Genomic DNA, 25,562 nt, shown 5'->3' on the forward strand with positions numbered 1-25,562 from the left:
TAACTTTCAAACATTCTATCAATATAAATTATTTAGCTGAGTTTTTAATGGCTAAATTGCTGAAGAAAATCAAACGAAGGACCTATCAATTTGTGACATAAATTGTGAGCTAAATACTTGTGACTGGATGCTAGAACATTTCTAGCACCGAAGTTTCATGTTCATACAAATGCCATAACATTATAAAATAGCTTCCCAAAATATACCCTGCGTTAGATGTGGGGAAACTTATCAAAAATTGAGTTAACTCATGAAGCCCCCTCCACCTATGTTTGTTGCTCCCTGTGATGAAACTTGTCCCTGCGAAACCAGCTGTGACCGCCCGGGGCCTTGAACATAGGCTTGACCCATTCCTGACCCAACCATCTGTTGCTGCTGCGGCTGCAGTTGCTGTAACTGCGGAAGCTGCTGCTGTTGCTGTAGTTGTGGGAGTTGTTGAAGTTGAGGTAGCTGCTGCTGTTGCTGGATTTGCGGAAGCTGCTGCTGTTGCAGCTGCGCAAGCTGCTGCTGCTGGACCTGTTGCTGCTGCTGTTGCAGCTGAGGAAGTTGTTGCTGCTGCTGCTGCAGCTGAGGAAGTTGTTGCTGCTGCTGCTGCAGCTGAGGAAGTTGTTGCTGCTGTTGTTGGAGCTGAGGAAGTTGCTGCTGCTGCTGCTGCAGCTGAGGAAGTTGTTGCTGCTGTTGTTGGAGCTGAGGAAGTTGCTGTTGTTGCATGTGAGGTAGCTGCTGCTGTTGTTGCAACTGCGGAAGATGCTGCTGTTGGTTTTGCATCTGCTGATGTTGTTGCTGCATTTGTTGCTGCTGCTGACTCGACAATTGCGGCTTAAATACAACCATATCCTGCTAGCATTCAAGGCTTCGAGTAAATAAATAGGCAAGGTATAATTGATCCATAATTATAATAGAACCTCAAAAAGCAACTAAATGTTACCCCAGGAAAAAGCATCCCAATCAAGCGGAAGGCTTTGTCAGAAACAGATAGTAGCAACGTCTGTGATGGTAATTGAATAACTGCACACTGAAATCGAGCAACAAATTCAGTACCACAAAAAAAATCCCTCCTGCGAGACATGAATTCAATGGTCCACAGGCAGAGAAATTCTTCGTATAACAGTGTTACAAAGAAATTAAAAAATTATAAGGGTAAGACCCGACAGTCATTAGAACAAGTATTTCTACAGATAAGTGTTACAGGAATCTAAATGAAAACAGGAAATTTGTAAATATACTGTGTCCAAGATGTAACTAGATATCTACGAATACTCCAACAGATATGAAAATGGTCCTTCCTAGAGCTTATGTCTGTTGCCAACACTTTATGATGAATTGTTAAGATGCGCTCAAAATTCCTTCTATAGGTGAGGCTTACATAACATGTTTGAAGCACACATTGATAAGAGATTAAATGTTTAAGAAGTAATCAAGGAAATTTCCTACCATAGAATCACTAAGCTTTGGTATGTGTGCACAAGAAATAATATTTAATGACTAGCACTGCCCCATGACAATGTACTCCCATTCCCATATACATGTAGTCAAGTCAAGTACTCATTCCAAACACTAGAAATTTTTTTACCAAAACAATACAAAGAAATTGTTAAATAAAAAAGCATCTTGATAAAGACTTTATTGGCAAACCCCTCGATGTTGGCCAAACATAAACTATGATAACGTAAGCCAGTGCCAGAAGGCTCCTTGCTATGCAAAGGTATGGGGGAGGCTCATTGTATGCAGCCTTACCTTGCCTAGGTAATAAGGCTGTTTACGAATTCAAACACATGACTAACTAGTCATCAAGGCACAACTTTACAGCTGCACCAGGGCTCCCCCTCATAAATAATGTACAAAAAAAAAATATCGAGTATCCAATAATAATTGATAATAGTGAGGAGAAAAAGACACGTGCTGAAATCTGGGTTTGAATTACACATCAGGGGCTGGATCATATAGAGTTATTGAAATAAATATAGAGATCACAAATATCCTAACCAAGGTTATAAAATCAAGATTTAAATTGTGGATTACCAACATAATTTGACTCATTAATAGAATTTGTATCAAATCAAATTGTACAAAAATAACTTAAAATATACCATATATATGATTTATAGTGTTCAATGTAATAGTTTTAAACTAGAAATAGCTAAAGCTACTTAACTATAAGACTCATAAAACAAAATTATTGGTTATATCTAAGTTTGTGAAGAATTTATTTTGGAAGAATGGAAAGAAAGCAATGAAACAATCAAATAGAGTGCACAGCGTGAATCAGTGACAAATAAATAATGGAATATTCAAATAGAATAAATTTAGCAGTGTTCATTCAATTCTTTTTCATTTGACAATCTAAGCTTATACGGCTTTTCAATCAGGGGCTGGCCTAAGAATAAGGCGGCCCCAGCCCTTGCTTTTAGCACCCCCAAAAAAAGTTATTTAGTATTAGTATTTATAAATTTTTGTTTATAGCTGGTTAAGATGATGGAGAAATTAATGAAGATGTCACACATAGGATACAAGTGGGATGTACTCATTACAAAATAAGGAAACAATAATGAGTATTAGTGGAAATAACCCATACTAAAATGCTGTAATTAAAACATATCAAATCATATCTTTGACAAGGGGAAACCTCTGATGTAACCTCTTTCAGCAGGGAGCAGCAGATGGAAATTCTATAGAAACTACTTCAGCAGACTATGCAAGATGTTGGAAATAACATTGGTAAAATATATGCAGCACAAAAAAGGTAAATTTTAAATGCTTTGAATGCTAGTTAGAGAAGAATCAACTCATGGATTGTATAGATTGTAATTTGCTGCCCATAAGCAAAATGACAAAGTCTAAACTGTGTTACTAAGTTTCTACCTAACTTGTGCAAATTTCAGGCTTTGGAATTGGGAAGACGATTAGCAATGCTGAAGAATGTGGACTCTACCTCATTTGGGGGGAAAAACAAACTCTCCCATAACAAGTTTATGGGCAAAGAGACACCCTCAAAGATATAAGCATTATATTCCAAACACACCAATGAACTGTGTAAACTGCACACTACCAAAAAATTAAATTTTGTTTTTGGCAAAGCCTTCATAACAAAGCATCCTCCAGAGTAGAGGAACACATCTAGCACTCCACAATAACCCTAAGGGATTCAGATATAAATAAAAATAGTCTCAGATCTTCTCCAAACAGCTCAAGCCTATAGGTTAATTGACCCTTGACAGGCCATCAAGTCAAATCATTGAGACAGATGAGAATGTCATGCACCTTACATTAATATTATTTGAATTACAAGTATTATTAACCAAAATCAGTTGGCATAAAATTGTTGAGTTGAAATGCTCATAGTACCAAACCTAAATTTCTTCTATCTTTCAGGAGCAAAAACTTGAAAGAAGACATCAAGGGAAAAAATTCAGGAAAGAATTGACATTGTGACTGAGTTAGAAAAGCATTTAGGAGAAGGGGAGCTTTACAGGAAAGGGAAAAAAATAGAAACACCCAAAGATAACATACCAGCTTCTTTTCCTGCAGCTGACCAAGAAATCCATGTGGGTTCATTGCCCGAAAAACTAGGAAATCTGCCTTTCCTACATATTGTCTAGCAGCAGAACAAAATGTTAAGGACCAATACACACAGTCTGAAAGAGAGATGAGCATGAAAAAAGTTGAAATAAGGAATTACTTGTTATTCATGTGGTCCTGAGATATAAGCCGAACTATTTGCATTACAGGGGGCCAGTTTGCTGCAAGTCTGATATCAATTAAATCAATGTAAGTAAATCCAGAAATTTAATGAATTTAATAGGACATAGAGCATCTGATGATGATTCACTCAGATAACCATGTCAATATCAATGAATCATGGACCCTGACAAACATAACAAAAGATCTAAATTGGTAATCAAGAATTGCATAACCTTCTTCCATTGATAATCTATCTCACAAAATATAGACAGATAAAATATCTTTTATATTCTAAGTTGGCATTTCTAATTTCAAAAAATTTGAATCTTTTTTATAATAAAAGTGTTGTTGAAGTGTCCATCCATATGGAAGTATCAACTCAAGTATCCAAGCCCACACAAATAATTTCTTAATTAAATACTTATTGAGAAGTGTCTAACATGTGTCGTACAAGTGTTGTGGAAACATGTGACACTCCAACACTTCAAGCAAGAGAAGTTTTGGTATGAATCTTAAAGTTAATTTAGCATGTGATTGATAAAACTGATTTTTTAGTACACAATTTATTTACTAAATTTTTGGTGAAAATGAATCTCAGTACTGAATTAGTAATGCTCAAAATTATGCTTTTAAAGTGCTGCATATGCATTAATTATGTGTCAGTGTCACTAATGAAATAATTAAGTGACAATGTAGGTTTTACAAATTTATTAAGGAAAGGGGCACATCCAAAGGCTGCAACTATAATAAAAAATTTATGACCTTCTCATTAGAAATCAATAATGGCATGCGTTTAGCAACACAAAATCACTTGGCCAAAAAATTTTCATTTTTCCAATAAAGTTGAATTTCAAGCACACAAAAAATAATCATCCTCATAAAGAAACATTAATGGCTTTATGAAATAAATAATACAGAGAAAACGACAACTGCAAAAGTATGGACACAAGAGAACATCTAACAAATGTTGCCTTTTATTGAAAAGCATCTATGTTGCCCGAAGCCTCCCTCATAAAAGCTTTCAAAATAATAAAAGCTTTTTCACAAACATTTAGTAAGTTTATGCCTAAGAATACCATTTAAGTAATACCAAGCACACAAATCAAGAACAAGGGTTATAATATGTTTTTCTGTATTATAAAAGAGTTTATTTAAGACAGGAAGAACGAAACAGAAAGATCAGGAATCCACCAAAGAGCATATAAAATAACCATAATTATCAATCTCGGATGGCGCGCATAGTGACCGACCCTAAAAGTGGTATATCGGTATAAAGCATAGCAGGATGGCCACTATTCCGATATTTTATATACAGATTGAATAATTTATACTATATACATATAAATGCTCAGGCATCAACAAAATAATCGAAATTCATGACATATTCATTATTAACAACAAAAAGCCATAGGTTTTAAAACATACAAATAAATAATAAAAATCAAGGAAACAAAAAAATTTCTATAGATTCAAATACAATATATACTAGGGTGGATGTTGCTCAGAGAAAAGAAAAGAAGAGGTTGAGGGCTGTTTTAAGGGTAAAATTGGGTTTTTCCAAAAATATCAATTCAATAGCTGCTACATACACTATTTTTGGCTGCGATTGTGGCCACTACAGCAGCCTGACAATTAGGATCCTGAAACGCCTGTTTGACAGATTTTGACTCTGAGAAATAATGAGGGATGAAGTCTGGTTTGCACAATACCAGACTTAGCCCTGGTCTGCATAGGAGGAGAATTGTGAGGAATAGGATAATGGGAGGCTGACTCATAGGAGGAGGAGGAATCAGATGCAGAAGCAGTGGAAGAAGGAAGTTCTGGGATAGAATCATTAGCAACTGGTTGAGTGACAGGTTCAGAAACAATATTTGTAGACTAAGAAGGAGAGGGATTGGGTGCAATGTCTTGAGGGGAAAAGGGATTGGGTACATTATTTTGTGAAGAAGTTGATGTACACTGTATAGTGGTTTGACGATGAATAAAGGAAGCTAGACCAGCAAGGGGAATGTTTGCAGAAAATGAAGATGAGGGTGATGATGATGAATGAGAACTAGGTTTAGAAAATAAATCAGTATATGGAAATCTGGTCTCATTAAAAACCACATCTTTGGAAATGAATACCTTTCCACTGGGAGACAAACATTTATAGCCCTTATGATTAGAGTATCCTAGAAAAAGACACTCATGAGATCTGAATTCCAATTTATGAGAGTTGTAAGGTCTTAGAAAAGCAAAACAAGCACAACCAAAGGCTTTAAGATGCTGCTGATATGAAGGAGGTTGACCAAACAGAACAGTATAAGGAACAGAAAAATTTAAGGAAGCAGTGGGTAGTCTATTTATAAGATAGACAGCAGTAACAAAGTCATGATCCCAAAACTCAAGAGGCATTGATGCATGACTAAGTAGAGTAAGACCTAACTCTACAATGTGGCAATGCTTCCTCTCCACCACACCATTTTGGTGATGTGTGTGAGGACAAGCAAGTCTGTGAATTATCCCCAAATCTGTGAGAAATTTGTTGAGAGGTCTGAACTCTCCCCCCCTCCCCTCCAATCTGTTTGTAATGCCTTAAGAGGATTACTAAATTGCAACTCAACCATGTTTTTAAACTGTTTAAAGACAGTGAATGTATCAGCTTTAGATTTTAGAAGATATATCCAAGTGAACCTTGAATAGGCATCAACAAAAGCCAAATAATAGCGAAAAGCCCCAAAAGAAGACATAGGGGAAGGACCCCACAAATAACTGTAAACCAGTTCTAAAGGTTTAGAATAAGTAGTAGTAGATATAGAAGAGAGCAATCTGAGAGATTTGCCAACAGCATAAGCAGAACAAAAGAAAGTAGTCTCTTTATTTGATATGGGTATATTACAATGAATCAATACAAGTTTGAGAATATGATCATTGGGGTGTCCCAAACGGACATGACACATAAACCTAAAACTAGGAGAAGCAACAGTAGATACAGATTTGTTTGTGAATCAGAATGAGAGACTAAACAGTTTGCTGGAAAGTACAGCTTGGACTGAGGCTGCAAGTGGAGGCTTGGAAACTGGTACAAGCCATCAGGACCCACTTTGCCTTGAAGCCGAATTTCTTGTTGCTAAAGATTTCGAGACAATAGTCAGCATGAAACTCAGAAAACTAAATTATCTCTAGCAAAATGACTGACACTGATCAGGTTTAACAGGTGATTAAAATAGGAGGATCCAGAGGAAGAAATGTGCAGACCTTGTCTGTTACCAATGAAGATTTGGTCTGGACATTCAAAGGAACTAAGTTGATGGATATTATTCTGGTCTGCAGTGGCATGATAGGAAGCTCCCGAATCAGGGAACCAGGTACTGCTAGTTGTAGGACATGAACCAAGTACTCCAGAATTAGTAATCAAAGCACCAGGAGGATTTTGTGCTTGTTCTTGAGAGTGAGATTGCTGAAACTGTTGAGGAAATTGCAATTTCCTTGGCATCATTCCCCACGGATCAGCAAAATTAGGGAAATTATTGGGTTGATAAGAACCATAGTGCTGCTGTGCTGCCAGGAATTGATTCCAAGGATTCGATGAAGTCTGAAAACCTTGAAAATTAGCAGGCACTTGAAGTTGATAGTTCTGATCATAAGGATGATAGCAATCCGAGGCTGGGTGACCGTACTTAAAACAAACTTGACACTGCACATTAGTAAACCGGCCACCATGACCACGGACGCCACCTCAATTGTTCCGGCCACCACAACCACGTCCAAAGCCGTGAAAACCAAAATTCAAGTTGTAGTTCAAATTCACAGATTCAGAAGCAACATGTGCCTTAGCAAAGGAGGACGATTGCTGTTGCAAAGTCGAGGAAGAGGCTTCAGTAAGATTCAAAGAAACTGTTTCAGAGGCAAGTTTCTTCTGAGATTTTTCTAGACGCATCTCATGCGCAAGGAGAGCTTCTACCTCCTCAATTTGCATCGGTTTGAATTAGCTTTCGATAACCAAAATCACAAAGTTGAAATCTAAAGGTAGGCCTTCAAGAATAACATCAACATGTTGTGATGTGATCGGATCTCCGACATAAGCTAGCGAATCAGCCAAAGCTTTGATTTACAAAAGAAATTCCAAAACCGATTTGTTATCAAAAGTTGTAGATCGCAACTCCGTGCGAAGTTGACGAGCCTTTGCTCGAGTTAATTTCTGAAAATGATCGTGGATTTACTCCCACACTTGAAACGAGTGAACAGACCCTAGAACACATGACAAAATCGAGCTAGAAAACAATGATTGAAGCCATGTGAGGAGCATTTGATCTTGTATCTCCCATGCAGTGTACGCAGGATTCATGGTGCCTGAATCCTGATCAGCTTGGTTCGCATATTGAAGAGGAATATTCGGACAAACTAGGTATTTGTGTAATTGACGCACTTTGATCACCAACTCTAATTGTTGCTACCACAGCAAGAAGTTTGAATCAGTGAGCTTCTCAGATTGAGTGCGCGAAAGCAGAAGATGAAGAGAAGCAAGGAGGAGCAGGAGGTGGAGGATTAGATTCGGCCATTGTAGGACCTTCAAGTTCGGCATACCATATTAGAAACAGAGAGAGAGAGAGAAACTAAAAATTGTGGAACTGAAAAATCTAATTTCATTCCCAAACAGTTTCTATTACACTAGCTTTTACACTAGATTTAGGAGACTTGCAGAGAAAGCATCTAACAGTTAGCTGCCAGCTGTCAGTTGACAGCTGGACTACTAACTTCCATGCTCATAACTCACTAACTGAGTACAATACTCACATAATAAACCTAGACGAGTAATCTAACTTTCAGCAGTTGGTGTTGGGGGACTGAGCACCAGTCAAATGGCACGACTATAACTTAATACCTAATACTTGATTCAAACCAAAAAATCAACTCAACAGCAAATAACAACAATAATTTTGGATCAATATTATAAACTTCAACCACTCAATATTTTCTAGACTTCTGAGAAGAGATTATTAAACTTCCTGAACTTACGTCTCAGAGGCGGAAGAATTCCTGTAACCCTGTTACAAAGAAATTATGCATCAGGATCGTACAGCAAAGAGATCAACAGTTGCTACAAAATTACATCAATTTCTATTGTTAAAAATGAGACCAAAAAGGCCATACAGGAATATGAAAATAGACTGGCCAAATTAAAAACAGAAATAAACAAATCAATATCAGAATAAAATAATTTTATAATGCATTTAAGAACATACTTCAAGTTTGGTGATAAATACTGGCTGTCCTTGTCTTTGTCCAGACAAGCTTCCCTGCACAAATTTCAATTATTAAATATAAAGAACCAATGCACAAGTATGCTAGACAATCCAAACAATTGCCACCACTTAAACCTCCCAATTATTCTTTAATTTATAATTATAAAGATATAATTCACCAACAGTGGGTCTCCCAGGCAAACACAGTTCAGGATTGCCTCTTATCAAGTTTTAGATACCATGTTGTGACGAGAGAAAAAAGAGACATGAAAAAGCTATTATTTGACACAGCAGAGGCACTATATCATATACCATTGTACTGTTCATACAATAATTACAAGAATCCTTAATATCTTAACTCTTAATTACTAAAATTATATTTACATATATTCCAACAATCTGCATTCATAGAACCACCTTTATATTTCTCCATATATAACACATAATCGTATGTCACAAATTAGGAATCTTGGACGAAGACAATTATATCAAATAAATAATTCAAAAAGATAAAGGAAAGAAACCAATGTACTTACAATAAATAAGAAAAAGATGGTTTTGTTTTAACAGTAATAATGTTGAACTATGAAAAAATGTGAGTAAAATGAAAACACGGCAAGGATCTAGAGACAGTAGATATTGATGACATATAGGCTTAAGTTCTCAACATCCAATATACTTAAGCCAACAATGGCAAGCAAGATTCAAACAAGAGATAAGATGCCAAATTGCTGTAGAAAAACTGATACATATTGTTTCTGAGAGATGCTGCAAAATAGGAAAATAAACAGAGAATTGCACAGAAAGAAATGAGAGCAAGTGCTCCCCCAAATCAGAGCAGGAATAATAGAACTTAAAGGGATTGACCTGAGATGGGCTCCTATCAAAAACCATGACAGAAAGAGCAGTGCACTAAAATAGAAATAGAAATCTGGAAATAGGTTCAACTTTTTCCAAATTGAATGTCCATTAAATGAAAGTTAAAATGGATGAAACAGAAAGTACAAGTGATGCTTTGCCCACCTCATTACACTAACATTCAAATACAAGCTTCAAAAGAAATAAGAGAAATACCACTTGGTTATTCTCAAGACATCAAATGATGATAAAGCAACTAGGATGCCCTATTGGTGCCAAACAAAATGAGTTAATAATAGAAAATGGTGAAATTACCTTTTCATATTAAGTTAAATTTATACCAAACAGACTGAAATTTTCAAGAGAAAAGAAAAGGACGATGATGTAAAACAGAAGTTTGACAGGTGAACTTCAATGCAGGCTATAGGAGGAAGTGAACATACCTCCCAGACCTTCACATATTTGGATTGTGCCGATTGCATACCACCTGATGTCTGTTGTGACAAAGGCATATTAGCTGCGGCATTGTTCACAAGTGGTTGCATAACTGATTGTACTGGTTGAGACATTCCTGGAGTAGGAATCATCGTGCCAGTCCCAGAAGAAACAACTGATTGACCAAGACCACTCATTACATTTTGGTTCATGCTAACTCCACCTTGCACCATTTGGGCCCCTGAAAGGTTTCCTTGGCTCATACCGGACACCTGTTGTCCAATACTAACAACCCCTTGAAGATTACCCAATGGTTGTGAAATCCCAATGTTCGAACTTGAAGACAAATTAGAAGTGTTCGAAGTTAATGAACCGAGACCTGAATTTTGTCCAACCTGTGCAGGAACAGTAAGAGGTCCAGAACTAGTCATTGATGTTATTCCTGACTGTCCAGATGAAAATACATTTTGAGCCGCAGGTACAGAAGATGTCATCCCACTAGATATCATGTTTGACATGTGCATGGCAACAGGAGTCTGACCCATTGACGGAAGTCCCATAGAGGTTCCACCACTTAAGGCAGCAGAGTTCATCACCTGTCGTGCTTGAGAGAGATTGTTCAAAATGTTCACATTTGCTTGAACAGGATTCACTGGACGAAGGGGCAGCATTGACACTGTAGGCTTTGTATCCTGTGCAGTTTCATTATTTGTTATAATATCTTGAGAAACAGAAGATGGAGAAGACGTCTGCAAGCTTGGAACTCCTTGACTAGTACTAGTAGCACGAGGAACTGACGAATTATGAGGAAAAGCCGGTCCAGATACCATGGAGGTTACAGGCACTGGCTCCTAAAGAATTATTATATAAATCCAGGATCATTTGAATAATTGAGTCAGAAAAAAATTAAAACCGGTACCCATAGTTTAGAAATAAGTTAATAGTATAGTCTCAAGGATCCAAGGTTTACCACTTTTACAGTAGCAGGGGCCACATTCCCAGCAGGAACTGGTTGCCGATTTGGAATAGATCCATTAACTAAAAATCCATAGAAAACTCATGTTAATTATATAATAAATCTTCAACCAGAACATCAACAAAATAAGCCACTTGCGTTTGTTATAAATTGCTGACCATAGACCAACTAAACATGACAAACTAGTACCCTAAAGCAATGTAATGCAAAGATACATGTACAATTAAGTTGCTAATTAAATTACGCATGTGATGTGAAGATAGACAAGAAATACAAATAAACCATGCAAACTATTTTATTGCAGTACATGACACTGAAAATGTCATGATTAAAGCATGCATATATAAATGACCTGGCATAGAAGTTGGGGGTGCCCCTGTAACTGGTGTTACAGAAACAGCATCTACTTTAACAGGACTTTGATTTGAAGGCAAACTTGTGATCCCAGAACGACTCAAAGCACCCCGGGCTTCCCTGAAACCTTCTGATATTAAAATAAGAAAATGAGGCGTTTTAGCCTCAAGTGGTGGATCAGCTGCTCTATTATTTCGTTTTCCCTACACAATGCCAAAGGAATATGATCAATATTATGAAATAAATTGAATAGAAGTAAAAAAAGTAGTAATCTCTCGTAGAATATTTACAAAATATCTCATAGTATCTATATTTTTATTGGGAAAAACCCAAGTTCCATATTGGCTAAAGATAGTGTCAAGATAGAATATATAAGTGGGGGCACTCCACACCTTACAAGCTGATTTTATAAGGTTTAATTAGACCCATATCTCATATTCTAAGATGTTATCAAAGTCTATCCTAGATCTATTAAACGGGTCACCCACCATATTATCCATGCACCAAGCTCAAAACTATTGGGCGGGACCATATTGGGAAAGACCCAAGTTTCACATCGGTTAGAGATAATGTCAAGATAGAGGATATAATTGGGGGCATCCCTCACCTTACAAACCGATTTTGTAGGGTTCAATTAGGCCCATATTCCACATTCTAAGAAATCTATATTTGAATTGATTTCGAATTTACAATATCTTATACAATCTATAGAATATATTGTCATAATTTTAGTATTCATGTTAATGCCACATCCAGTGTCCATGTCAATGTCATGCTTCTTTGGAACCACCAATGATGGAATTTAATTAAAAAGGTGCTGAAAAATTTCAGCATAAAAGTGGCAATTAGAATTTTTCAGTAGCAACCCTTGTGAAAATTATTAAATGACAATGGTTTCTTTCAGTATTGTAAAATGAGAAAAACTGAGGGAAACTAGTGTGAAAACCTTGTGTCAGAGAGACCCCTACGGAGCTTGTTTATATAGACAGGTAGTATTGATTACACATAATTGAAGGATATTCAGTTTCCTCCAAATCAGATCCTCTAAATCCGATATCATATCCTATGACATCATTATACATTAAATTCCTGATTTTCAACACTTACCCTCAAGCTGAAGCTTATTAAGCTTTAGCTTGTTACAAGAAAATTTATTCCCAACAAAAACATAAAACTTGAGTTCCACTAAACAAGACAATAGTTTGAAAGACAACTCAGGGATGTTGGTAAAGCCGGGGAATATTGCTAGAAAGAGAAAGCTGGAATATCCATCAACCTAAGAAAAGCAAGTTCCGATTTTCTTAAAACCAACACTTGGAAGCTTCAAACAATATTTTGAAGACAACTCAGGGATCTTGGTGGAGTCAAGGAATATTGCTAAAAAGGTAACATTGCCAGAGAGCCGGATTTCCCATCAGCCTAAGAAAAATTCATGGCAAGTGAAGCAAATTCTGACCTTCTAAAAACAAAGATTTGGAAGCTTCAAACAAATATTAGAAAATACCCAAAATTATTTAAAACTTGAAAAAGAGAAAAAACAAATATTAGTGAATACCCAAAATTATTTAAAACTTGAAAAAGAGAAAAATCTAGCAAGATTTGCCTGAGTGTCATAATGGGCTAAAACAAGACAAGAAAAACAGGTGCTGCAACAAAGGTGCTAACGTTTTGAAGCCAACAAGCAAACAGCAACTTCAAAAGAAACACGTATGCAAAACCTAGGCTAAAGAGTTGGGCACGCAAAACAACTCTGATGAAGGCAAACTCCAGGGTATTATCATCCAAGGTAGGCGACCTCGCCGCCAGAAGAGCGGCCGAAACGAACGCCACATGTGCCGATGAAGTGCATTGTTTGGCACGTCAAGGAAAGGGAAGGGTCCACTAGAAGAAGGGAGACAAGCAAAAGGGCTCACCGGGGACAGTGGGTTGCCAGAAAAGTGACGGTGGCCGACAAAGGCCAGAAAAATGCGACAACCAATAAGGTCCACTGGGGACAGTAGGTCCCCGGTGGGGGACGGTTTTCATTATTCCCTTAACCTGGCTCTAGATACCATGTAAAATGAGATAAACTGATGGATATTTGTGTGAAAATTGTGTCAAAGAGACCCTATGGAGCTTGTTTATATAGACAGGTATTATTGATTACACATAATTAGAATATTCAGTTTCCTCTAAAATCATATCCTTAAAATCAGATAGCATATCCTATCACATCATTAAACATTAAATTCCCAATTCTCAACAATTATAGATTACCATATTAGTTTATTCATTTAATACAAATCCAGAACTTAAAATAAAAATGATTTCAATCAATAGAACTTCACAGCATAAATTTTTTGTAACTCAAAATTCAGTGATGAATTTTCAATGCCGAATCAAACACACAACTACTTAATGTTAGACAACATGCACATAACACATTTTGTTTGCCATCGTTATAAAACTAGATGTTGAAAATTAGGATAAAATAATATACATTTATTATTAGTAGGAAAGTAGAATCTTACTTTGAGGAAACAAAATACCCTCTATTAGTATTTATCATAATGGCCTCCATAATAGAGCATCCCTTGTGTACTTTGACACACAAGTTTTAGTCCATTATACCTTGTTTTCTCATATTTTAATAAGGTATCTAGAACTTGAGAAAGGCAGCACGAAAATCATGTCACACTGAGGACCCCTTGTCCCTAGTGGACCCTTTTGTTGGTTGTCCTTTGACGACCTGGTTCCACGTTTCAGCAAATTTTCCGGCGAAGAACTTTCTGGTCACCTATCCTGCCACCGTCCTTTTCCAGCATGCTTTTAAGCCACTGTCGTCTACTCGCCACTCATTTTCTGCGAAGAACTTTCTGGTCACCTATCTTGCTGTCGTCTTTTTCCAGTGTGTTTCCCAGTCACCCCCTTCTGCTCACCGCTCATTTTCTGGCGAAGAACTTTTCAATCGCCTATCCTGCCACCATCCTTTTTTGGCATGTTTTTCGGTGACTTTTTCGTGTTTCAGGTACTGTTATTTTGCGTTTCCGCTCAGGTTTCCATAACCAAAATGGCTTCCACTGCCCCTGTCTTTGTCCCAGATGCATTAGCCCCTGTCTTTATCCCAGATGAACTGCTTTCGTCTTTAGTTTCAAGTTTTAAATAATTTGGGCCTCCAATATTATTGATTTGAAGCTTCCGAATGTGGTTCTTAAGAAGGTTGGAACTTGTTTTGCTTGCCATAAATTTTCTTAGGTTGATGGTTATAAGGTTATTCCAACTTTTTGGAAATGTTATCTTTCTAGCAATACTCCCCAACCACGCCAACATCCCTGAGTTGTCTTTCAAACCACTGTTTTATGGTGGAACTCAATTTTAATATTTTTTATTTATTAGTTGGGAATAAATTTTCTTGTAACAAGCTGAGAGCATAGTACCTTCAGCTTAAGGGGGAATGTTGAAAACCAGGTTAAAATAATATACATTTATTAGTAGTAGGAAAATATGATTTGTAGGAAAGTAGAATCTGATTTTGAGGAAACAAAATATCCTCTCATTATTAGTATTTATTGTAATGACCTCTATAATAGAGCATTCGCTATTTACTCTGACACTCAGTGTTTAGTCCATTATATATCTGTTTTCTCCTATTTTAACAGTAGACAAATAAAGACATTAACATTTTAGTAGAAGAGAGATATGCCAGCCTTACCGCATTGTAGATGGATTTAATTTTGGGAAGTTGTTTTGGGCAGATGACTGACAGAGAAATAGAAAACTGCATGCAGAAGATCACATACCATCAACCAAAGTGAACAGACACATACTAAGTTCACACAAAACAAAAAAAGAGTTCCATTAAAATAAATAAAGAATACCTGAGGAAATGCTTTAGCTACAGCTTCAGCATCATATAAATGGCTCCCTGAGTCTGAGTCAATGGTTTCACTCTGCTCTAGGTTCTGTGGTCGCGGAACATAAACTGGTGTCTGCAACGGATAGGGATTACTTGCTGCAACAAGGATACAATGCTTGTGCATATCCACACTCTGCTGATTAGGGGCTCCGCTTTGAGAATTCCAGAGCATCTAAGCATTCCAAAATTGAGGTGTGAGTATCCAAATTCATCTTTGAGGCCAAAGAGATGCCCATAAAATTTCAACTTTCTAAATAACCATTTTAAATTATGTACTTTATTTTAGAAAAACCTACTATAGATTATGAACTGTGGAGTATGGAAAGGCATATCCCACTGAAATCGCTAAAGACTTCTCACACAAAAATGCATTCGAGCTATCATAAATATTAGAATAGTAGAAAGGAAGGTGCAGTATTCAACTGCACACTCACTTAACTATGACAGTTACCAAGTTAGTTCTTAGTTAGTTATGACAGGTACCAAATTAGTTAAGTGTCAATGTTAGTTAAGAGTTTGTTAGAAGGTTAGTTAGTAATAACTAACTGTTCTAGAACTCTATATATACTTCTCTTTGTAACAGAAATCAGTTGCCCAATCATAATAACATTTCCTGATTCTAAAGGTTCTTTCTCTCTTTTTCTCTTTATTTCATCTTCTTCAGTTTTGTTAAGAACTCTTTTATGGTATCAAGAGCTTGGTGACGATCATCAATGGTGTCACAACAAAATGTGTTGCTTCTGCTTCTTCGTTTCCGAATTCAATTTCTCACAAGCTTGATGATTCAACTTTTCTCCTCTGGCGACAACAAGTTGAACCAGTTATCAAGTCCCATCGACTTCAACGATTTGTCGCGAATCCCCACATTCCACTCCGCTTCCTCTCTGAAGATGATTGTGATGCTGGCATTGAAAATCCAGCTTATGAAAGTTGGGAGCAACAGGATCAAGTGCTCCTCACATGGCTTCAATGGACTCTCTCTACATCAATTTTATCGCGAGTTCTAGGATGCACCCACTCCTATGAGGTTTGGGAACGCATTCATGATTATTTCCACAAGCAAACAATAGTCGTAGCTCATCAACTTTCCACTCAGCTTTGTGCTACGACACTTGCAGGCAAATCAATGCGTGAATTTCTGTCACAGATTCGAGCAATTTATGATTCTCTTGCTTCCATTAGAAGCCCGATTAAGCTTCAAGAGCATATTGATTCTATTCTTGAAGGTCTTTTGCCAGATTATCATCTAATCATTGCAATCATTGAAAGAAAATTTGAACCCCAGCCTATTGATCAAGTTGATGCGTTTTTATTGGCTCATGAATCGCGCTTGAATAAGTTCAAGCAGTCTTCCTCTGATTCACCTTCAATCAATCTCACTCCGGTGTCAAACAAACAGGATCCAGAAAGCTTCTCCAATATTCAAGGCGGTTCAAGCTGTGGAGGTAGCTACCATGGCGGTTTTAACCGCAATGGTGGTCGTCGTGGTGGTGCCAGCGGTGGCGCCGGTGGTGGCGGTGGCCATGGTCATGGTGCCAGTCACTTCACTAATTTCCAATGTCAGGTGTATAACAAGTATGGGCACACTGCTTCTGTTTGCCATTTTCCCTTTGATGGGAATTATCATCCAAATTCCTCTTTAGTCCTTCATGATCCTACCTCAGAATTATGGGCCTCAGAATCAGTACAATGGTGCTTCTGGTCAGAGTAATCCTACCCTAATTCTGGGCAATATTATGGTGATTCTCGTCCCTCAAATGTTTGGACCAATAACAATTACAAGTCTGCTGTATTGTGATTTTGTGGTCATATATTCCATCATAGTTTGTGAAAACATGAGAGTGAGAGAGGGAGAGAGAGAGAGGGAGAGGGAGAGGGAGGGAGAGGGGGAGGGAGACAGAGAGAGGGAGTGTGAGAGAGAGCCACCAACATCGAGAGAAAGAGCTGGAGCATAGGGGCCAGGGAAACAGAGACAGAGACACCACTAGAGAAAACAGAAGGAACTCAACAGGTCACTCAAGGAGATGGAGGAGCAGGGAACAAAGGGAGAAGATACTTGGTAGGAAATGCATTAATGAGAATGGCAGAGATAATAGCTATAGTAATGAAGGCAACTGGACTAAGGGGGTCAGCAAGAGGACAGCAAAGGAAAGGAAGAAGATAACAACAGCTGAGAGACAACCACATAGTCTGAGACGCGGGTTAAATCTACAAACCATCATCTCAACTGGAGGAATAAGGAGGACATCACGTCGTACTACTTCACTCACTTCCCAGATGAAGTCAATGAAAAGCTACTCTGGGAAAAATTTAAACCATGGGGTGATGTGTGAGAGGTCTACATTGCTAAACGTTGCAGCAGGGAAGGCGGAAGATATGGATTTGTGCGATTTAAGGGAGTCTCGAATGCAAAAAGACTGGAGGTGAAGCTGGATAACATCAATGACCAGAAGTTTGTCAACTTACCTAGGTTTGCAAGACAAACACAGATTCAAGCTTTGAAGCAAAAGGTTATCAATAGGTGGGAACCCAGCAAGGAGTTTTGCAAACCTCTGAAAAAAACCAACAGACCAACTCTGAGATCATATGCGGAAGTGACGATCAAGGGAAATATTCAAGGTGGCAAGACGAAACGTGAGGACATACCACCCACCATTTCGATCACACCCCACGAAGGCAGGGGATACTGGTGCAACAATGCATGGGTTGGGAAGTTAAAGAAAGCTATGGCAGTGGAGAGAATGGAGGACCGCATAGCTTGGGATTTAGGGTACAATTTTTTCTTCGTACCCCATTACCCAGAGGCTCTTCGCTATGCGAAAGTATGGGGGAGGGATGTTGTACACAGCCTTACCCTTGCATATGCAAAGAGGCTGTTTCCGGATTCGAACCCATGACCAACAAGTCACCAAGGCACAACTTTACCGCTGCACCAGGGCTTATCCGAACCAAATTCCTTGGAGATGATATGATCCTCCTTACCAGGCTATCAGATGAAAAAGCGCAGGAGCTTATTAATATGGAGATCGACAGCGGGAACTCCCTTTTCTATTCCTAGGAGAAGTGGCGGCCGAGATGTAGGCCCAACAACCGAGTTGTGTGGCTCCAAGTTTGGGGTTTCCCGATCGAGGTGTGGGAGATCGACCACTTTAAGACGGTCGTCTCCACCGTCGGCGACGTCATCGAACCTGACGACGACACCGATGACCGTCGCCGACTGGACCGAGCTCGCCTGCTGGTTCGGACACCACTTCCGCCGACGATCAAGAAGGAGGCCATCGTTCGTGTCGGAGATATTGAGTATAGGGTGTGGATGGTGGAGGAAGTAGGGGACGACGGAGATTCAAAGCTTAGGAGAACCCTATCGTTCGTGTCGGAGATATTGAGTATACACTCTTACAAGAGGGAGTGTTAAATTATAATGTGTTTTATATTAATTTCTATCTTGGTAGTAGTTAGCTTTTCTCTATTGTAGATGTTTTGTAAGGTGCCTTAGTCTGCACCTCTGCTCTCTCTTTTGTACTTGTTGACCTTTGTGTCATTTCATATATATATAAAAGCTTCAGCCGAGTGCAGTACACTCAGTCTTTGACCCATTCTTTATTATTTCAAACTTCAACTCTATACATATAAATACTCAAAAATGAATAAAAAAAACTCATTCATGATACATTTATAATTAACAATAAAAAGTCATATAGATGTAAACAAAAACATAGTAAATAACAACAAAGGTCCTTGACATGGTGCCATAGCTGTTCACTATCACACACAGGAAAAGATGGAACATAACAGAGGGTGTCGAGAGTTCAGGGCTCAAAACAGAGAGAAGATTGAAGGGTGGTTGGCACCAGAAAACAGCCCACAACACAGTTTCCAAGGGCCAAAAAGGGTTTTCAAAACCACTCAATAAATTAGTACTATAAACCATTTAGATTGTGGCCACCAAAACAAAGCGTATGACGAATCAATTTTTGTAGCTGCTGATGCCTGACAGTCACTCCACCAAAACAGAGAGAAGGGATTTTTTTTATCATGAAATTCATTTGGCAGCTGATTTCCTAGCTGAGATCGATTCTTCACATTCACCAAACCAGTAGAGATCTCCTTTGGTGGAAGCCAGACACTAATGGAGTTTTTTCAACAAAATCTGCCTACAAAGTGCTGCAGGAGGCTCACCATAGTGATAGTGAAGACAATGTTCTTAACATTATGTGGAAATTGAAAATTCCCCCAAAAGTGAGGGCTTTTTCTTGGAGACTTTTCAAGAATAGACTTCCTACTAGGGACAATCTTAGAAAGAGACAGGTCACACTGCCTTCTTATAGTTGTCCTTTATGTGAACATGAAGAAGAATCGATTTATCATCTTATGTTCAACTGTGAAAAGACTAGGAGTCTTTGGTGGGAGACAATGAGATGGGTTAATAGAGTGGGTTCCTATTCCATAGATCCAAAGAATAATTTTTTACAATTCACCCAGTGGAATAGCAAAGATAGTACCAACAAAAGATGGGAATTTCTGTGGCTAGCCCTGTCCTTCTCCATTTGGTACCATAGAAATGCCAAGATATTCAAGAACCAGCTGTTCACTCCTCAAAAGGTCATGGATGATGCCTTGTTCCACACCTGGTCCTGGATAAAATGTGTGGTGAAGGACTTCCAAATGCACTTTAATTTCTGGTCAACCAATCTAAAGGGTGTTCTTTCTTAGAGGGGATGGGTTTGTATTTTTGTGGGCTGTATTCGGTCTCTCCTAATGGGATGCAGACTGTAATTGTCTTGATTGTTATCTTTGTATCTTCAGTACACCTAGTACTGAATTTCATATATAATATATTGATTTTTGCTGTGCAAAAAAAAAAATGATAGCACTGCGAAGGTGCTATTAATAAATATGGTTTGGCTATAATGAATATTGTGACATTCCAACTCAGCTTGTTAGCTCAAATTATACTAAGGAGCTAAATTGGTACAAATGAGCCAATGTGAACCAATTTAGCTCCTGGACAGTTTATTTTGATCAGCTTCATTAAATTAATTTTGTTCAAATACATTCATCCACTAATAACACTGCACAGCAATATCACTATCACTGTGATCCACCATTATTTTAGCTCAAATACTTGAATTATTTTGTGGTTAAAACTTGTTTGTCATGTATTCAACTATTGCTATTGAGATATTATATGCATTTCCAATAATTAGTAAAAGAGTTCTTAACAGAACAGAAAAAGATAAAGTCTAAAAGAGAGAAAACTTGAGAATCAAGAAACTGTGATTGTTATTGGTACTTTAACTTTCTGTTACAAAGGACTATATATAGACTAGAATAGTCAGTTATGACTAACTAACTTTCTAACTAACATTCTAACTAACTCAGTCAAGTGAGAGTGCAGTTAAACACTGCACCTCTCTATATACTACTCTAATAATTAGACATGGGGAAATTTCCAAGTACCATAACACTCACTGTGATCCAAACCTTATCCTCTATATCCCAAATGTCGACCACATTCCATCTATTGCATAAGAATATTTTGATCAAAATAAATAAATCCAGGACACATTTTGTAGAGAGTAAAGAATAAAAGGAAACAACATACAGGAATGATTAGGATGAGATATGTATATCAAAGGAACATTGAAAGAATACAAGCAAACAGGAACCTAAATGTAGCCATCATGCATACCATCAGAGCTTCAGAAAGCCCTTCAGCAATTGCAGCATCATTAAAACCACCACCATTAAAGGGTATAGATGATAGCCACGAGAAGAAAACATCTGGGTCTCTGGTCCAACCAGACCGTTGCACAAGGCAACCTGCATCCAATAATGCTCAACTAAGTATATATACTCAATAGACTAGTCAATTGCATATAAATTCGCCAGAGTACAGCCAGGCAGAATTCAAGTAGCATACTCCAAGAGATTGTATTTTCAATAAATGGTCGTAGATAAACTTTGTTAACTTTCTAGTTTAACTTCAAATTAAGAAAACACACAATGCATAAATTTTATATTTAGAAACTAAACATCCTTCCACACAAACAATTTGCAGAAACTTTATATTTGAAATGTCTTTTTCCTATTTCCTTTTTTTTAATAGGTAAAGTAAGAAATTATTTGGAATGCAAACCAGGTGTAAACAAAAAAGAAAATGAACTGGTGGCACAGGATAGCTGAACAACATTAGTTCTAAAATTTTGCCAAAATTTCAAAATCAACAGCTTTTAACCAGCAATGATTCATGTAACATGAAAAAAGATAATTAGCAAAACCATACTAGAATAACATCCGTGAGTATTATAGGTGACTAGAGCAAACTCCACATTGGAAGCAGAAAATTTCTGCAAAAGAAAAGGGAAAACATAAGATTAATGATGAACCAGAACCAGAACCATACGATTACCATTCGGTAAGATAGAAAGAATACCACATCTAGTATGACTACAAGAAATTCACTTCTGACTTCTCTAAACAATCAATAATGACCTAACAAAACCTTTTTTCTGTTAGTAACTAATAGTATTAATATGTATGATTGTATTTTGGCACATCAAGAGAAACTTTAGGCTAAAAGCATAGCTACTTCTGTTGGCAGGCAATTAGGAAAGAATGCATTTCTCTAAGTCCATGAAATAACCAACACATTTACCAAAACAAGATATACAACAACTAAATCAAAAGCATGCAGTGAAATATTAGACATAGTATTTTCTTTCATTTTTGCCAAAGATTGTGAAATTTTCATATAAAAAAGACGCATATTTTTTTATCGGCAAAAAAATGCATATTACCTGTCCAGTTGAGTCATTTCCACCGAAACACCTGTACAAATACCACAATAGGTTAAAACAAGTGCTTTGTATCATCTATTACAGTAAACTGAAATTTACATATAAACAAAAATGGAACATTTAAGCATAGTGGTCGATGCATGTTTTCTATTGAATTCCAAAGTCCCAATCAGGTGAGGAACAAGATAAGCTATGTTAAGCTAAGATTTCTGTTGAATTTCAATTCCCAAAATATTTTTACAAGTACAGGGCTAATAAATATATTGTCCTACTCTTTGGTACTTGATCAGACACCTTTACTTATTTAGCATAGCAGCCACTATCATTCAGGAAAAGATCATTTGGATTTTTGAATTTTTGGTGAATTCAGTCTTGTCACTTGTCAGAGTTAGAGCAGTTTCTTTTGGGCTTTCAGCAGAAATAAGGAGGATGACTTTATGCCCACATGCTACCTATTGGTGTATTAGACTGCAAAGGAATGTTTAGATATTTTAAGTGTTCTACCCTATCTATAGATTTCTTGTAGGGCAGGATTGTCTTGACCTTCCTTTGATATTCTGCCTATGGCCTCTAAGGGACACAATCAAAGAGCCTTATTGTAATGGTAACTATTTTTATAGGAAAAGGAAATTTTTTAGAGAACTTGAAGAAAATACAAGCTGGGTGAGAATAAGAAATCCTCCAAAAGAAAAAAGACAAGATAAAACAAACATAAGAATGTAACAAGGATGTCAAATCTCTCTACATCTTAGTAACAGCAACCTCCTTGGAACAACCATGATCTTGAGCAACAATCAGGAAAATAGAATCTAAACCATAACAAGGACAAAATGTCAACCCTAATAATAAGTGGTCGTTCTGCTCCAACTAACTACACCAAACGACATCATAAACAGCACACTTCTTTTTACTTCTTTTTCTTTTCGTGCCTCAGTTAGGAGGATATTTTTAACACCTCTTTTAAATGGTCTTCTGCCTAACAAACCTTCAATTGCCATCTAAGATCTTTTTGCTTGGTTATTTATATTTTTGTGCGGCAGTAAATATTATAATCTCATTTGTCATATGAAGGTACAAATTATAAACAATATGCTTGGTGACATTTTGCTTTTACAGCATGATTAGAAACCAATAATTGCTATGGCTTTTGTTTTAAATATTCTTTTGAGCTAAGAAAACTTGTAATGAATTCCATTAAGGATTTGAGGATTGGCTCAACTGGTAGGATCAAATAGCATCAACTAAAAGGCATTGGGTTTGATTTCATATGGCAATCCTTCATTGGTAGGTCGTCTATAAGTACTCCCTTCATCCCAAATTATAAGACCCTTTCAACTAATTCGCGCCTCTTAAGAAAAGTAGTTAATTTAGTTAATCACATTAAATTTGTCAATTATTTGTACTATCATTTCAAAATTACTCTTTTCTTTCTTAATTCTTATCTCTCTATCCACTTAATTGTTTCTCATTAATGGCAGGGAAAAAATAATTGATGCATCTAGAAATTAGAAAAGGATCTTATAATTAGGGACAGATGGAGTGCCACTTAAAATATAAATCCCCCATTGAGGCTTGTGGCATGCCCTAACTTTGGAACTGGGCAACCCTCTCTATATCCCAAAACTTATTAATACATCGATCTAATCCAGTGCTAGAGGGAGCAGCATACAAAAGAAACACATCAACCCCAAAATCAAAAGTATTGTATTCCTAGAAACTTGAATGAAACACAATTAAGAAAGACAGATGGTTCCTCAATAGTCCTGCAAAAAGATTATCAAATTGCCCGAATAGACCTCTCATGTTCATATAACCCAAAAAAAACACATCAGAAAAGAGCCTCACTTCTCAACAACAGTGATGAGGTAAAAGAATGCATCAGAGTTTTACTGCCACTAAAGGTTATCACAAAACGTTAAAACTCTCATCCAACTTCACCACCACCAACACAACACCTACGTAGTACACAACCTCAAATCTCGAACACCAACAACAAATAAAAAATAAAATAAAAATAAACAGGGTTTTACCAAGAACAACAACATCTGTGTTTTTTCTCATCTATCTCTCTTGTTCTTTTTTTTTTCAAAATCAACAACAATCAACCAAAAGGAACCACACCAAAACCAAAGGCTTAACTAACATTAAAATCAAAACCAGAACTTGAACCCCTCACCCCCAACACACCAAAAAGAAGAGGAAAAAAAAAAGAAAAAAATCCCTAATTTTGATCAAATTGAAAAATTTTAAAACAAAAAAAAAAAGGAATATCAAAATTAATATTAAAATTGAAAGAAAAAAGCGACAGAGAAGAGAAGAGAAGAGAAGGAGAACCTGATCATCTTATCGAGATAATCCATTAGAATGGTGTTCCAATAGGGTCCCATAGCAGCGGTGCTTTCGACTGCAACGATGAGCTGTTTCTCCGCCATGTCGAAAATTCTAGGTTTTGATTTGCTGTGTCGCGTTTGGTCTCAAATCTCAATTTATGTGCGGAATTGAAATACTCACATTTGCAGAATTGGAAAAGTACAAGGTTACATTCAATTATTCAAACGGTTACCATAATAATAGTGAAACGAATAATCAATAGTCACACTCTTCCCCTTTTCTTCTTTTTTTTTTTTTTTGAGAAATTAATTTTTTTGATGAATACGTTGGCAAGTGCAGTGGCCAGCACGGGGGAGTGTTTGGCTGTTCGGTGTTTGATGAATCTGATTCGGGCACTTTAGTTTCGATGTGTCAAACAGAACTCAAAAGTCGTTTGTGTTTGAAGATGTTTGTTTGTTTTGTTCTGTTTGTGTTTGTGACTGATGTCATCAAATTGGTAACTATTTAAATGTTTCTTACCAATACCATTGCAATTTGCTTCATTTATTTACCTTTTAATTTATATTTTATTATTTTTTTGTCTCTATATCTTTAGTAACAGGATTCTCACATGGCATGGGTAAGAAGATAAGGTGGAATTATGTACTAATGTGGTGTTTTAGGTCAAATGGAGAGCTGAAAATAGGGAGCTGCGCGCTATGAATGCTCCAAGGGACAAAGACAATCTAAATTAAACTTGGAAAATGAAAGAGACTATGTAACTTTTTTTGTTTGAGTAAATTATATGGTTGTTTGAGATTGGGCATAGTTTTTCAGTTTTTTTAAAAAATATTTAAGATAAATTTTTTTATAAGATTGTAAGAGCATTTGTTTCATGAAATGTTCTTACTGGAATATCATTTTTGGATATTTAATCAAAATAATTTTAATATTTTTGGGAATAATTTTTAAAATTCAAAATAATTTAAATGAAAAAGAAATTACATGTATATTGGACAATAAAATTT

General features: G+C 36.9%; 1 protein-coding gene across 1 annotated transcript; it reads right to left on the minus strand.

Moving 5' to 3' along the window:
• Window positions 1-25,024, minus strand: LOC100801664 (mediator of RNA polymerase II transcription subunit 25). The gene is made up of 15 exons (XM_006574816.3): window positions 24,559-25,024; window positions 22,225-22,255; window positions 21,711-21,774; window positions 21,117-21,247; window positions 15,387-15,596; window positions 15,221-15,286; window positions 11,528-11,732; window positions 11,170-11,237; window positions 10,208-11,050; window positions 8,907-8,960; window positions 8,680-8,708; window positions 3,680-3,748; window positions 3,511-3,595; window positions 929-1,015; window positions 1-837 (listed from the first exon to the last, which is right to left on the minus strand). Exons 1-15 carry the CDS (start codon window positions 24,654-24,656, stop codon window positions 244-246), a joined length of 2,634 nt encoding a protein of 877 aa, XP_006574879.1. The 5' UTR covers window positions 24,657-25,024; the 3' UTR covers window positions 1-243.
• Window positions 25,025-25,562: the final 538 nt, after the last annotated feature.

The sequence above is a fragment of the Glycine max genome, chromosome 2 (assembly GCF_000004515.6).
Source record: "Glycine max cultivar Williams 82 chromosome 2, Glycine_max_v4.0, whole genome shotgun sequence".
Classification (NCBI taxonomy): Eukaryota; Viridiplantae; Streptophyta; class Magnoliopsida; order Fabales; family Fabaceae; genus Glycine; species Glycine max.

Coding starts and splice junctions, on each gene's coding strand:
- LOC100801664 (XM_006574816.3), bottom strand. CDS start 24,656: ATGGCGGAGAAACAGCTCATCGTTGCAGTCGAAAGCACCGCTGCTATG. Junction 11,733..15,220: donor TTAAATCCATCTACAATGCG/GTAAGGCTGGCA, acceptor GGCATTGTGTAG/GGAAAACGAAATAATAGAGC. Junction 838..928: donor TTGGGATGCTTTTTCCTGGG/GTAACATTTAGT, acceptor GAATGCTAGCAG/GATATGGTTGTATTTAAGCC.